Source organism: Marmota flaviventris, chromosome 18 (genome assembly GCF_047511675.1).
Source record: "Marmota flaviventris isolate mMarFla1 chromosome 18, mMarFla1.hap1, whole genome shotgun sequence".
NCBI classification, from domain to species: domain Eukaryota; kingdom Metazoa; phylum Chordata; class Mammalia; order Rodentia; family Sciuridae; genus Marmota; species Marmota flaviventris.
The window spans coordinates 48134907-48151111 of NC_092515.1; the positions used below are offsets into that span (position 1 = coordinate 48134907).

At 35.7% G+C, this 16205-nt stretch overlaps 1 protein-coding gene across 9 annotated transcripts in view; it reads left to right on the top strand.

Annotated features, from left to right (window-relative positions):
- Nfat5 (nuclear factor of activated T cells 5) overlaps positions 1-16205 on the top strand; it is a 156054-nt gene extending 139849 nt beyond the window's left edge. For all 9 annotated transcript variants that reach the window (XM_071604761.1, XM_071604760.1, XM_071604763.1 and 6 more), the window contains 4 exons: positions 3109-3257; positions 3944-6440; positions 7324-7567; positions 8356-16205. In XM_071604761.1, the coding sequence (XP_071460862.1) occupies positions 3109-3257; positions 3944-6440; positions 7324-7559 (2882 nt within the window). In that variant the 3' untranslated portion in view covers positions 7560-7567; positions 8356-16205. The remainder of the gene's footprint in view (positions 1-3108; positions 3258-3943; positions 6441-7323; positions 7568-8355) is intronic.

The window sequence follows — 16205 nt, forward strand, 5'->3', positions numbered from 1 at the left end:
GACATAGGGCTGGGGATGTGGCTCAGTGGTATAAAGTTTGCTTGGCATGAATGAGGCCCTGGTTTAGATCCTCAGCACTGCAAGCAAAACAAAACAGACTTATACCCATTAGTATTTTTCACAATTCAGACTTTTTGTTTGTTTTTTAGTACGAGGGATTGAACTTTGTGGCAATACCACTGAGCTCCATCCATCCTCTAGCCTTTTTATTTTTTTATTTTGAGAAGTTGCTTGGGAGCCTCACTAAATTGCTGAAGCTGGCCTGGAACTTAAGATCCTTCTGCTTCAGCCTCTGAGTTGCTGGGAATTGTAGGCATGTACCACTGCACGCAGAATAATTTAAACTTTCTTATTTTGAAAATTACCATATCAGTTGAGGTAGGATAAACAAATAATTTTATGAGGATTTATATAATTTAATTGAATATTAAACTGTCTAATCAGTTTAAACTTTAAATTTGTCATCTTAAATGCTGTGATATTAAATAGAGATTCTTGATTTTTAAAAAGCCATCATTTTCAGAAAGGAATTATTTTCCACAGATAGCTTATTTTGGTGATTCCTTGAAATCATAGCTTTAGTACTTTAGAAAGTTTTCTATATCTATATGGGTTCAGGTATATTGAATATAAACAAATAGATTGCTTAAACACTCTTATGCCTATTTAGGACCTAGAGATAAATAAAATATTTCTGTGCATTCTTTTTAGCTTTGTAGGGAGTGGTTAATTGGATGAATGTGAAAAATATTTGAGAGTATTATTTTTCTCTACCTGGATGTAATAGTATGGCAAGATTAGGGAGTTTTGAGGAACCATAGAGATATCTAGTTCAGCCTCACTTTATAGGCAGTAAACCAAAGCTTAGAGAGGTTAAGTGATTTGCTCAAGATCACACAGCTAGGGCTGGGTTATAGTTTGTTTGGTAGAATGCTTGCCTCACATGCACAAGGCCCTGGGTTCAATCCTCAGCACCACAGGGGAAAAAAAAAAGATCACACAGCTAGTAAATGACAGAGGTAGAAACGTCAATTTCCCCTCAAAAGTCTCTCTCTTATTTCCTCTTTTATAAATTTCAAGTCTTTTTATTTATTTATTTATTTTGGGTGCTAGGGATTGAATTATTTGGCATGGGTAAAAGAGAAAACTGGTTTTTTTTTTTTTTGGTTCTTTTGTTTGTTTTTGTGGTACTTATAATTAAATCCAGAGACTCTTTACCACTGAGATATATCTCCAGTCCTTTTTATTTTTTATTTTGAAACAGGGCCTTCCTACATTTCAGAGATTAGCCTCTAACTTACAGATCACATGCTAGCATCAGTGATCAGTCTGTCTGTCTGCAGGAATGGCAACAGCAGAACCCAGGAGCCAATGCATCCCCTTTTCCACACCAGACAACAGTAAGACCCTCTGTCTGCACTTGGGGTGCTAGCAAGCCCAGGGTTTTCTTTTCTTTTTTTAATATTTATCTTTTAGTTATAGGTGGACACAATATCATTATTTTATTTTTATGTGGTGCTGAGGATCGAACCCAGTGCCTAACACATGCTAGATGAGCACTCTGTGTCTGAGCCACAACCCCAGCCCCCAGGGTTTTCTTATCCTTACCCAAATAGCAGAAAGATCTAGGCCAAGCATCTCTCAAACTTCCATCCAGTGACAGAATGAAACCCAGAGGCAAAAAGTGAACCAGGCCTGGAGTCTCCCAAGCCTTTACCAAATGGCAAAAGACAAGCCTATATGCTTGCTTCTCTACTCCCAGAAGCACAAGCAGTGATAGAATGGGAAACCTGGGAAGCCTATTGGCACTAGGAGATCAGAGAAAATACCAGGAAAAATGCCTTCTGTTATTACAGTCCCACATCTCTCACTCCCATTAAAGACATCAGGTAGCCCAGGGAAGCACCTTTCATTCATTAGGCAATACCAGCAGCAAGAATGCAGCTGGAGGGAGGCAGGGGTGGATAGGAAAGACACAGTAGAATGGATTGGACATAACTCTCTCGTAAATTCACATATGAAAACACAACCAGTGTACTCCACATCATGTACAACCACAAGAATGGGAAGTTACACTCTATGTATGTGTAATGTCAAAATACACTCTACTGTTATGTTTAAAAAAAAAAAAAGAATTTTATTTTTTTTAAGTACATATCTTTTTTATTGATTTTATTATTTTTTTAAAATACAGACAATAGTGGAATGCTTACAATCCTTATTACACATATAGAGCACCATTTTTCGTATCTCTGTATATAAAGAATTTTAGTTAGGTCAAGAAGAGCCAGAATAATACAACAGACCAAAATAAGACTTAGAAAACAATTGTCATTGAAACTACAGTACACTTAAGTAGAGACAACCTACACAGGTTAAATAAGTAACTACCTACTAAAATAGACTTAAGTAGAACCAAGAGTCTCCTAACATAATGTCCAAAATGGCCAGGAAACAAAAAATTTAAAGTCATACTCTGAACCAGGAAAATTATAACTTGAATGAAAAAAGAAAATCAGCTGATATCAATACTATCACAAATCAGATGTTGGACTGGGGCAGTGGCACACACCTTTAATTCCAATGACTTGGTAAGCTGAGGCAGAAGGATTGCTTGAGGCCAGCCTCAGCAACTTAATGAAAACCTGTCTCAAAATAAAAAAAATGAAAGGAACTAAGGATGTAGCCTAGTGGTAAAGCTCCCTTGAGTTCAATCTTCAATATGACAACAACAACAACAAAAAAATGAACTCAGTACTGGGGTTGTAGCTCAGTAGTAGAAGCAATTGCTTAGCATGTGTGAGGCACTAGGTTCAATCCTCAGCACCATGTAAAAAAATAAATAAATAAATAAATAGCTGGACGCAGTGGCGCACGCCCGTAATCCCAGCAGCTCCAGAGGCTGAGGCAGGAGGATCAAAGTTCAAAGCCAGCCCCAGCAAAGGCGCTAAGCAATTCAGTGAGACCCTGTCTCTAAATAAAATACAAAACAGGTATGGGGATATGGCTTAGTGGCCCAGTGTCCCTGAGTTCAATCCCTGGTACCCACCTCCACCCCCGCCCACTCGTGCAAAAGAAAGTAAACTCTCATTTTTCTCTTGGGTGCAGCAATGAAAACTACTGGATGTAATTTAGATAAGGTAAATATTCTACCCAATGCCCTCATCACTCCACTCATTTCGAGCAGTATGATTAAGAGTGAAGATGTTACTCCAATGGAAGTAACAGCAGAAAAAAGATCTTCCCCTATTTTTAAGGTAAGTTATATTGACCAGTGCTCCAAATCTGAACCTTATAAAAACTGCTGTATTTATTTTTTTTTCTATTTCTTTCATATTTGTTTTGCATTACATATGATTAATAAAAATAACTAATTTTAAGCATTTTCACAATTAGGAACATTTATGTTAATCTGTTTCCAGTCTCTTCTCATCACTCTCCATTCCTTTTATTTTTCTTAATATTTATTTTTTAATTGTAATTGGACACAATACCTTTATTTAATTTATTTTTATGTGGTGCTGAGGATTGAACCCTGGGCCTTGCACGTGCTGGGCAAGCGCTCTACCGCTGAGCCACAACCCCAGCACTCCCCTTTCCTTTTTCACTTGTTTTTTCCTACTATAATGTCACTGAAGATCCACAGAATTGAGGCATTTTGAAGTCTGCCCTTTGTGAACCATAGAATTAATGTTCCCTTGTTATCCTTTATTTGTCTGAGCATATCAACAGCTAATTATTATTCTACTTCTTTGACTGTCTTTATTTATAGTACTTTAAAATCATACCCCATGTTATCGTGGAGAGTCCATTGTTTTATACCTGTTTTATAAATGGTAATTCAGAAAATTGGTCCTACTTACATTTTTAGAATAGTAATTATTTTTAAGTATTATATGCTTGTTTAATGTATATATAAACATTTGGGATTTTTATTTTTTAGACTACGAAGACAGTTGGATCAACTCAGCAAACTTTAGAAAACATCTCTAATATAGCAGGAAATGGGTCCTTTTCATCACCATCATCTTCTCACTTACCCTCTGAAAATGAAAAGCAGCAGCTTCAACCCAAGGCATACAACCCAGAGAGCCTGACAACTATCCAAACACAGGACATCTCACAGCCTGGGACCTTTCCAGCAGTTTCTGCAACTAGTCAGTTGCCCAGCAGTGATGCACTACTACAGCAGGCTACGCAATTTCAAACAAGAGAAACTCAGTCTAGAGAAGTATTACAGTCAGATGGTACAGTAGTTAATTTGTCACAACTCACTGAGGGGTCACAGCAACAGCAGCAGTCACCACTGCAAGAACAAGCACAGACTTTACAGCAGCAGATTTCATCAAATATTTTTCCATCACCAAATAGTGTGAGTCAGCTACAGAATACTATTCAGCAGTTGCAAGCAGGAAGTTTTACAGGAAGTACTACTAGTGGCAGCAGTGGAAGTGTTGACTTGGTCCAACAAGTTTTAGAGGCACAACAACAGTTATCTTCAGTTTTATTTTCAGCTCCAGATGGTAATGAGAATGTTCAAGAACAACTTAGTGCAGACATTTTTCAACAAGTCAGTCAAATTCAAAATAGTGTAAGCCCTGGCATGTTTTCCTCAACTGAGTCCGCAGTCCACAGCAGACCAGATAATTTAATACCTGGAAGAGCTGAAAGTGTTCATCCACAGACTGAAAACACATTGTCAAATCAACAACAGCAACAGCAGCAACAACAAGTGATGGAATCATCAGCTGCAATGGTTATGGAGATGCAGCAGAGCATTTGCCAGGCAGCTGCCCAAATTCAGTCAGAGTTATTCCCTTCAACAGCTTCAGCAAATGGAAACCTTCAACAGTCACCAGTTTACCAGCAGCCTTCTCATATGATGAGTGCACTACCTACCAATGAGGACATGCAAATGCAATGTGAATTGTTTTCTTCTCCTCCTGCAGTTTCTGGAAATGAAACATCTACAACCACCACACAGCAGGTTGCAACCCCTGGCACTACCATGTTTCAGACATCAAGTTCAGGAGATGGTGAAGAAACTGGAGCACAAACAAAACAGATTCAGAACAGTGTCTTTCAGACCATGGTCCAAATGCAACATAGCGGGGACAATCAACCTCAAGTTAACCTTTTTTCATCAACAAAAAGTATGATGAGTGTTCAGAATAGTAGTACCCAGCAACAAGGTAATGGTTTATTCCAGCAAGGGAATGAGATGATGTCACTTCAGTCTGGGAATTTTCTGCAGCAGTCTTCTCATTCACAGGCTCAACTTTTTCATCCTCAGAATCCTATTGCTGATGCTCAAAACCTTTCCCAGGAAACTCAAGGTTCTATTTTTCATAGTCCAAATCCTATTGTCCACAGTCAAACTTCTACAACTTCCTCTGAACAAATGCAGTCTCCAATGTTTCACTCTCAGAGTACCATCGCTGTGTTACAGGGTTCTTCAGTTGCACAAGACCAGCAGTCACCCAACATATTTCTTTCCCAAAGTTCTATGAATAATCTTCAGTCTAACACAGTATCCCAAGAAGAGCAGATTTCATTTTTTGCAGCACAGAACTCAATTTCTCCACTTCAGTCAACGTCAAACACTGAACAGCAAGCTGCTTTCCAACAGCAGGCTTCAATATCACATATCCAGACCCCTATGCTATCCCAAGAACAGGCACAACCTTCCCAGCAAGGTTTATTTCAGCCTCAGGTGTCCTTGGGCTCCCTTCCACCTAATCCAATGCCTCAAAATCAACAAGGAGCAATTTTCCAGTCACAACACTCAATAGTTGCCATGCAGAATAACTCTTCATCCCAGGAGCAGCAGCAGCAACAGCAGCAGCAGCAGCAGCAACAGCAGCAGCAACAGCAGCAGAGCATTTTATTCAGTAATCAGAATACTATGGCTACGATAGCATCTCAAAAGCAACCACCACCAAACATGATATTCAGCCCAAATCAAAATCCAATGGCTAGTCAAGAGCAACAGAGCCAGTCAATTTTTCACCAACAAAGTAATATGGCCCCAATGAATCAAGAACAGCAACCCATGCAATTTCAGAATCAGCCCACAGTTTCCTCACTTCAGAACCCAGGTCCTAATCAATCTGAGTCATCACAGACTTCCTTATTCCATAGCTCTCCTCAGATTCAGTTGGTACAAGGGTCACCTAGTTCTCAAGAGCAGCAAGTAACACTCTTCCTCTCTCCAGCATCCATGTCTGCTCTGCAGACCAGTATAAACCAACAAGAAATGCAGCAGTCTCCTCTTTATTCCCCTCAGAACAACATGCCTGGAATCCAAGGAGCCACATCTTCACCTCAGTCACAAGCTACTTTATTTCACAATACTGCAGGAGGTACAATGAACCAACTACAAAATTCTCCTGGCTCATCTCAGCAGACTTCAGGAATGTTCCTGTTTGGCATTCAGAATAGTAAGAAACTTTTCTACTTTTTTATTATTCAATTGAAATGGTCAAATGATTATTAGTATTAGAAGGAAGCAAAATGCAGTCGTTTTAAAAGCATAGATTATATTTAGAATTCTACCAATTAGCTTGGCACAATGGTGCATGCCTGTAATCCCAACAACTCTAGAAGCTGAAGTAGGAGAATTGCAAGTTCAAGGCCAGCCCTGGCAACTTAGCAAGACTCTATCTCAAAATAATAAAAAGAAGAGAGCTATAACTCTGATATATCTGATAAAGTTCCCCTGGCGGGGCTGGGGTTGTGGCTCAGCGGTAGAGCAATCGTCTAGCACATGTGAGGCTCTGGGATCGATCCACGTAACAATAAATAAAATAAAGGCATTGTGTCCGACTACAACTAAAAAAAAATATTTTTAAAAAAATGCCCCTGGGTTTCATCCTCAGTACTGGGGTAAAAAACAAAATTCTACCAATTAAAGATAGTGAGATTGTGGACAAATTTTATGGGCCTTAATTTCCACATCCAAAACAGTGATAATATTACTTGCTTGACAAGGGTATTGAGAGAATTAAATGTGGTAACATATTAAAATGTACGTTTGACATTTCAAGTTATAACCTTGAAAGGAAAATACAGTAAGAATGATGAATAATATCTCAGTCAAGCCAGATAGAGTGGGACCCACCTGCAATCTAGCTTTTATATTGCAGAGAGGAAACCTAAGAAAAATTCCAGTACCATTCTGCGAAAACCTTTTTCTTAGATTGTTAGGTGCCTCATTTTTAGTAATATACTGGGTGAACACAGTAATGAATTTCTCTTAACTAATAAATATTTTCTCATGAACCTTAACTAATCAGGTAGCTTCCGTTTTTAATGTTTCTGCAGACTGTAGTCAGCTTTTAACCTCTGGACCAGCTACATTGCCAGATCAGTTGATGGCCATAAGTCAGCCAGGCCAACCACAAAACGAGGGACAGTCACCTGTGACAACACTTCTTTCTCAGCAAATGCCAGAGAGTTCTCCGCTGGCATCTTCTATGAACACCAACCAGAACATCGAAAAGATTGATTTGCTTGTTTCATTACAAAACCAAGGGAACAACTTGACTGGCTCCTTTTAACTGGATATGTAAGTATTGTATGTTGGCATCTTACTGAAAAATATTGATTAATAACTTATTTTCTCAACAGATTTGATTTAAGTAATAGCACTGCTTAGACTTGAAATCTTTTTTTAAATATGACTTTTCCAAGATAGTACTTTTTTTTTTGTACTAGGTATTGAACCCAGCACTAAACGACAATCCTCAGTACCCCCACACACACCCCTTTTTTTTGAGATAGGGTCTCACCAAGTTGCTTAGGACCTTGCTAAGTTACTGAGGCTGGCTTTGAACTCGTGATCTTCCTGCTTCAGCCTTCCAAGCTCTATGATTCCAGGTGTGCACCTTCTGTGCCTGGCTGATGGCACTTTTTTTATATGGCCCCAATGAATCAAGAACAGCAACCCATGCAATTTGAATGGTAGTTTATGGTTATATTGTTAATATTGAGCATTCCTTTTATCTCTAGGTTTCTTTACCTTGGGATGACAGAATATCTAATGAATGAAAATTGTATTTCCCTTTTATTATATATTGAATATGGTCATGTCTCATTTCTCCTTTCTTCAAAAAATATTAAGAGCTGGGGATATAGCTCAGTTGGTAGAATGCTTTCCTCACATGCACAGGCCCTGGGTTCAATCTGCAGCACTGAAAAAAAAACCAAAAACTGAGTTACAGATGTTTGTTGAAGAACAAATATGATAAAGATTCATTTATAATACTGTAATTCACTTTGGAATCATTCCCAGTGACACTTTATAAATGTTTTCCTTTGCTAGTGAGGTAATAAAACTTTTTTTTTCTTTTTTAGAAATTCCATGAAGAATACCGTGATTCCAAGATGTCCTGCAAACTTGTAGTTTTATGAAGATTACTAAAACAAAACAATATGAAAAATTGTACTTGAGTAAATGGATAGATTTTACTCTGACTGCAAAAGAGCACACCTGTGCTACCTGTTGCAGTGATTAGCCATCAATGTTAACATCTTATTTTTTATTCCTGATAACAATGATGACTGAGAATCTATTTGAGTTTCCAGCTGACAGAATTGTTATTTTCCTAGTTGTAATTTCTCTTAAAAGAGTACAATTTAAATTCAAGACTGGACCACTCAGTTATTATTGCTATTAGGAAATAATAATTGTCATGTTTACTTTTATTCTTCATTATTTTCTTTCCTGCATTATTTTAGTCAAGTAATGGCTTATAAAAAAGTAAAATTCAATAATAATAAAGGCTGTGATTTTTTTCACTATGAAAAGCACAGCTGTTGGCCAAAGTGAAGAAATCTTTTTCAGTTTTTATGGAGAAACTGAAGGGGTAACATTCTGACAAGTGATCTGTAATAAAAATTCTACAGACTTGATTAAATGCAAAGGCAGATAACACACAAAAATGGAGACAGCTGGAATGCTATTGATTTTATTTTTCAAAGAGTTGTTAGTTCTCTGTGTTTTCACTAAGGGGTTTAGCCATAACTGTATAGAAAAATCATTATTTTGCTCTGTGACAAATGAAGGGGGTAATACATGGTAAATTATATTCTAATATCCTCCTACAGTAGTTTAAACTGACAGAGTCATCTGAGTCTGTTTCTTCTTAATCTAGTCTTTGGCTGGTATTTCCTTTTTATATGCATCTGTATTATTTTCCACCTCATTTTTCACTTTATTTTAGATAACTGTTAATACACTACTGGCTTTGTGACCCTGTAGCAACTTAAAGGAAAAGGCCATTTTGATTCAGGGTGACCTAGCAATCCTGCAGCACAGGGCAAGGAGTCCTCTTTTAGGAATTATTGGAAGTTGATTCCTGAGAAAACAATGTATTTTTTTTTTCCATGAACGGTGCTGTTCTGAAGTCTTTAAAATTTTCCTTCTAATAGAAAACAGAATAAATTTTCATTTACAAAAAAAAAAGGCAAACTAAAATTTCTTGAAACGTTACTTCTCCCTGAGCTGCAGTGAGTATAATTCACTTGTCACCTCAGTGCTTTATAGTTTGAAATGGTCACTTACCTGATGGTTCCCACAAGCCTTAGGCTTTACAGGGTCATATCATTGACTTAAAATGAAGAATTAACTCGTGTTACATCTATAAAGAGCAAAATAACACACTCCAGAACTTGCAGTTGTAGCATTAGTTACACAGTTTTGGGTGTTCTTGCCACCCATGGGATGCCTGCTTCTACCATCTGTGTCTGGACACGTGCTTATGTCTCTTCTTCCTTTTGGCTTGTGGAAAGCTGTCAATGCAGTGTAAGGCCAACGTGTGTGTGGCTTCTGTGTGTTGATATCCTTGTCCTTTTCTTTTAAGTGTAAAAAAAAAAATAGCCTGTTAATTGTTGTTAAAGGCTACTTTTCTGTTCTTTTTCTATCCTATATATTTAGTTGAACTGTGGAATCATGGTGTTTGGTTTTGTTTATACAGCCAAATATAACCCCTTTTCATGATGGTCTTCTTTTGTTCTTTGAATGTGCTCTTCTAATTTGTTTTTTTCTCTTATTGTCATATATTCTTTCTTCCACCCCAAACCCTTTCTTTCTTTCTTTCTCTTCTCTCTCTGATTGAGAGGCATTGAATTACGTTTTCAGTAGTACAGGCTTCTTGCCGATATGAAGGGAACTTTTCAGAAAGAGACCTACTCTGGGTCATTTAATTTTGAATACAGTTTTCAATCGTTCAAGTTTTGGATGGTTTATATCTAATGTGTGTTTCATTTTTTTGGAAAGCTATATTTTGTATTTAGGAAATGGTATACTATTTTGCTATTTGTACTGAGTGAGTACATTGGCATAAATATAGAAATTTATATATATACATATATATAAACTATTCTTTTTTTGCCACACATTTTTGTGGTAAATTTGTGAGTTTGTCTGATGTTCTACCACAACGTGGCGTCTGATAACAGTGAGGGGGGGTGGGTTTGTTATGTCTTTATTGAGATATTTAAGTACCTTTTGAAACAAATGACCTGTTCATCTGTAGCCATTCCATCAGGCAGTTCCTTGATGTTATTAGTGGGCTAAAGGCAGCTAGCTTATTGTGTGTTTGCTGGATCTCAGCAAAATGTTAAAGAGTAAGGAAACATATTGAGGCAGTTGTATCAAATGGTGTTTCATAAGAATGAGCCATTCAGTCTTTGCTCACTATATATTTAATATTTTATTATTGTTGTTATTGTTATTATTAATTGGCTTTCTGTATTCTATGCCTTTTATTTATAAAAACACTAAAAAAATTATGTTTGTAATTTTAATAACATTTTCCCCATCTTGTAATATCCAGAGCTACTTTATAAATTCTCTGAACCAAAAGTATTTTCCTCAATATATCTCTTTTCCCCAGGTCCCTATCAGGAGTAAATCACCAAATATAGTTCAGGTTGTGAGAAGGATCAACCACACAATCCAGTGCTTGTTTTAAAATGTAAAACTCTAACCCTAGAGAATAATGTCAGAGAAAACAAACCCAGAGGTATTAAAAGAATAAATAGAAAAATAGTAGTAGTAGAAATTTTTTAAAAATGTTTACTTCTCAATATTGTGAATTTTTTTCTGATATCATATAGGAGACTAAGGAAGTCTATTTGTTCATCAAGTTCCCATTAGAATGTTGTTAATACTGTACCATGGCTAAAGTAGTGGCAAGAAGACTGGCTTGTGTGGTGACTTCAGTCTGTTCTGTGGTTTAGCAAGGGGTTTTATTCTTATGCTGATTGGCAATGCCAAGTCACTGGGACCAATTTTCTGTTTTGTAATATCTAAGTTTAGAACAGAACATAAACCTGAACTGTAGTGGTTTGATTGGATGAAGGCAGAAACCCCAATTTTTATTCTCATAAATCTTGTGGTTATTTATACAAGGGCTGTGCTATGCTACCATATTCTTAATCAATAATGATAGTTTTGTTTTGTTTTGTTTTTTACATTGTTAAATGTTCCTTACCCCGAAAGGTCAATGTTAAGTACAACATTCTGAATATATGATTTGGTTACAAAGAGTATTTGTCTTTATTGAAGAGTTAGCTCAGTGGTTGATATGTGTGCTAATTACTGTTTCCAAATTACTGTTACAAATTAGAGCTACACATGAGGGAGACTCAGTAAGCCAGCTAAGACCTTGGAAACAACAATTTATTAAATTTATTTATGGCAGAAGGACCTAAATAAACTGTGAACCACATTTTATTTCTTTGTATTGGTACATTGAATTGTTCTTGCTTTTAGCAATTCACATAAATGCTTGGAGCTTATCTCTCTCTCTCTCTCTCTCTCTCTCTCTCTCTCTCTGTGTGTGTGTGTTTGTATGTGTATTTAATTCCTTATTACCATTCCATTATTTATCCAAACCAATGGGAAAAAATAGTTAATAGTTATACTTTGCTTCTGAGCTTTATCATTATTACCTTTGTGATTAGAGTATCATGTTATTTAGTCAGTGCAAGTCTATTGTCTCCGTAGAACAGGTTTTTAAAGGGCTTTGTTTATTATAGAGGGATCATCCTTCTCTCCTTCCATCCTTTCTTCCTTTCTTTTCTTTTCTTTTTTGTAATAACATATGTGCTATATAGTCTACAGTTTCATTACAGTGTATTTCTTACCCATCAGAACCTTGGCTAATCAACCTTGGAAAAAATACTGTCAAAGGAAATGAGGAAGAAATTGTATCTGTGTCCCTCCAGAACTATTATAATTATTCTTTTTTATTTTTTCAGCCATTATAAATGGTTTGTTTTGGAAAACTGAAATCTGTTAGATGCATCAACATATAAGTTCAGAATAAAAGATTTAATAATTAAATTCTTAAATTCAGCATTGTTATAAATATTTACTAGGAGTGATCTGTGAAATTTTTATTTTTCTGGTGAAAATTTCTGTTGTGATATCTACTTCCTAGTTGAAAATTACATGAGACCTGTTACCCTTATTTTGTATCTTGAACATAGGTTTCATCCTAATGGCCATCTTATCTGTAGGCTTTTGGTTATTTGGAAGAACTCAGTAAAAGCAAGTGTGTGTAATTCAGCAGATACATTAGAAACTAACTCAGAGCTGAGATTGTAACCCAGTGGTAGCAGGTAAGAGACCCTGGATTTGATCCCCAGCATCACCAAAAAAAGAAAAAGAACTCAGAGTATATACCCTAGTAAGAGGAATAGTAGACTCTCATAACATATTCAGAAGAGGTTTTCCCTTCTGTCTGTTTGTGACATTAGAGCTAAATTGATTATAATGTTCATAACACAGTATATATCAAAGTAATATGTATCATTCATGAGTTGTCTCAGTACTCCAGTTATTTTTTTTAATCTCTTTATTTCATGCCATTCTAAACCTTGTTTATTGATAAAATTATGTTTTTACTTACTATTACAGGATATTTTTACATTAATATTTTATATCTAGATTAAATGTTTATGGAAAAGTGCCTTTTTACCTTAAGAGTGCCCCCTTTTTATAATAGTATTTTTCCTTTGCCACAACCATGTAAAAACCTGACTTTAATAGGTCCCAACTTTCACTTTTTCCATTTAGCCATTCTTTCCTCCATTTTTTGACCACCATAGAAAACAACTTCATAAATTCCTTTGGCTTAAGAATAGCAGAAAAGATGGCATTACTAGAATCGATCTTTTAGGGAGAGTAAATGAAAGATGACAGAATTATACTCTTTAGGCTTATATAAATTAACTGTAGCACCCCTGGGTCCGTCCAATCCCCAGTAACAACAACAAATATATATATATATATATATCTTCATTCTTCATATCAATCAACTGATAATAGTTCTTATCAGAAAACTAATGAAATTTTGTATATAGTTAATTTTCAAGAAGGAACTATTTAAACATCTTTTCCTATCTTAATTAGATGATGAAATAAAATCACTAAAACAGAGGTTGGGTAATGTCAATTTTCTTAACTAAGCAGCAAAGAAGTTTACTTCTTGCCCATTAGAACCTCAGTTATTTGCTTAAGTAAATTAATGTCAGAAGAAATTATATATTGAGTTCCTTCAGACCTAAGATGATAATTTCCTTCCTACAAGATACACTTGGAGTGTCCTGGTTTTGTTAATTTTACTTCTGTTTCAGCTCCTTACCATGGGGTGGTGCTTGAAGAAAGGGCCACAAGCAACAGGTCAGGACAGAAGTACCTCTGGAGTAGAGCTGCTTTCCCCATGCAGGTAATTTTGTGACTGTTAGTGGCACTGAAGACTGCAAACCTTTATGCAGTATTCTTAATGCCCTATTGACATAATGCACTTTAATCATTCCAAAGAAGCCAAGAATGCTACACAGTAATGATTCCTTCTTTATGAATACATCTTGAACTATTTAGAATACTCTGTCCCTTTTTATTTTGGATAGCTGACTTGGTATGTGGATATTTTCTAAATTGACTTTATAGTAGGTTTTAAGATTTTGAAATGTAACTATAGGGAGAAATTACTACACTTTAGCACATCATTTTAACCTATATATTTGAGAGTTAATTAAAACTAAAACTAACCCCCTTCCTGTATATTTTGTGTCATGTATATAGGAACATTTTAGTGTATAGTTTTCTATAAGTATAGTTTATGTAAACCAGTGGTTCTCAAAATATAGTCCTCAGCCCACCAGCTAGCATCAGTATCAGCTGGAAGCTAGTTATCCCAGACATACTGAATCAGGAATTCTGGAATGAAGCCCAGCAGTCTGTAACAAGCTTGCCTAATGATTCTGATGCACACTGAAATTTGAGAATCAGTGGAAAAAACGATATCTAGTGAGAGCAAGAAAGTTTATTTTCCCACTAATAAAGTTATACATTATTATTATTTATGTAAATTTAGCCTAACATGATTACCTGTAATCATTTATTGGCAATGATAATTCTTAGTTGCCTATAAAATACACATTTTATGTACATATGCAATTAGTGTAGTAATTGATAATTCAGTTAACTTAGTTTGGCATTTTCCTACCACTTACCACAAAGTTTACATTAAATGACTGATTTAAATATATATAGGTGCGGTGTTCTATGTTTCTTTTTAATTGTTGACATTTAAGTAGCTAAAATAATTGATGGGTGCTAAAGTCTTCTGTTTATCCATAAAATGGGTACATTGTGGGCAGTGTAATACAAACTTTATTTTCATTGCCTCTTACTTTTACCAGCAGACCACAATTTTTCTCTGGCTAGACCAACTCTCAGAACAAAATTATCATTCCTTGTTATTATATTTGTATCTGAGATAGTAAGTAAGATGGCTGGCCAGATCAACATAGCACCTTATGTAACTTGTAATAAGTAAAACTTCTTTAAAAGTAGCTTGCTTGGTATAAGAATATTACATTAAAGATATAGCTATTCTAGAAGCTTATGCTTCAGTAAGAGTTATTTACTAAGATAAATATTAAATAAGATAACACATTGTATAATTTGGGCATTTCTCCCTTCCCAGTTGTATGAATCATGTTAAATATAAACTAACCACAAGATAAATAGATTTATTCATTTTTATTTCCTTGTGTAATTCAGTACCTCCATAATTACTCTAAACTCACTGTTTACAAATCACCAATTAATTAATTCCTGAAACAAAAATTAACTTTTCAGTATAAAACTAAATGTATATTCACTTCTAAAATTCGCCACTGCTGTCTTTCCATAACAGTAGCAGTGGAAATGAAGTGGCTTACTCTATACATGGTGCTGGCAAATACATAGGCAAACTGTTGGGAGATGCTCTAGTTACATTCCTCCTTTTTTATTCCTCACCTTATTGCATAATGTATTCCTGTACCCAAAGCATTCTACCACAATTCTGTTCAACCCCAATTTGTGATACATCCTTTAAAAATTCTATTTAACCATATCATCCCACTTGCTCACTCACATCAGTTCACACACATACACACACACACACACACACACACACACACACAACCCACGCATAAGTCATTGCCTGGTTTTAGGGACTGCTTGTTGCTGCTTCTTACTTTAGCTAATGAACCTCAGGACAACACACACATGCACGCACGCACACACACAGATCTCAGATATTTGAAGGTGGATTTGGAATCATATTTCTGTGTCCAATAAAGAACTGTCCTGCACTGAAATCATTGTGACCTTACTGATTATAAACCAATTCAAATGAACTTGAGCTAATTTCTTTTGATCTAATGAATGTATCTGCTCACCTCATTTCCTTACATCTAATGATAAGCTCCAAGTGGTTGCTACTTTTTGCACAACTTTTACTGAGTTTCATTCACTTCTTAGTCTCTTAATAAATGTACTACAAATATTTCAATAATTTGTTCTGAAGTGGTTTAGCTACCATTCTGCCATTAAAATTTTTAATTGTATTTGCTTGAGCACACTGATCAACCACTGAACTGCCTTCTTCCATTGTCCTGCAATGATATAAAGGTTACATTTTTGTGTATATGGCTTTCATAGTTGGGATTTCAGAGCACTGACACCAGATATTTTCAGTTTGTTCTCTGGGGGAATTTCATTTGCATCTGCGTTTTTAGCTATCTGTGATAACTTGTTAAATATTAAAAAGATATTTTGCTTCTATTGGAACATTTGTATACTCGCAACTATATTTCTGTAAACAGCTGCAGTCAAAAATAAAAAATGAAAGTTTTCA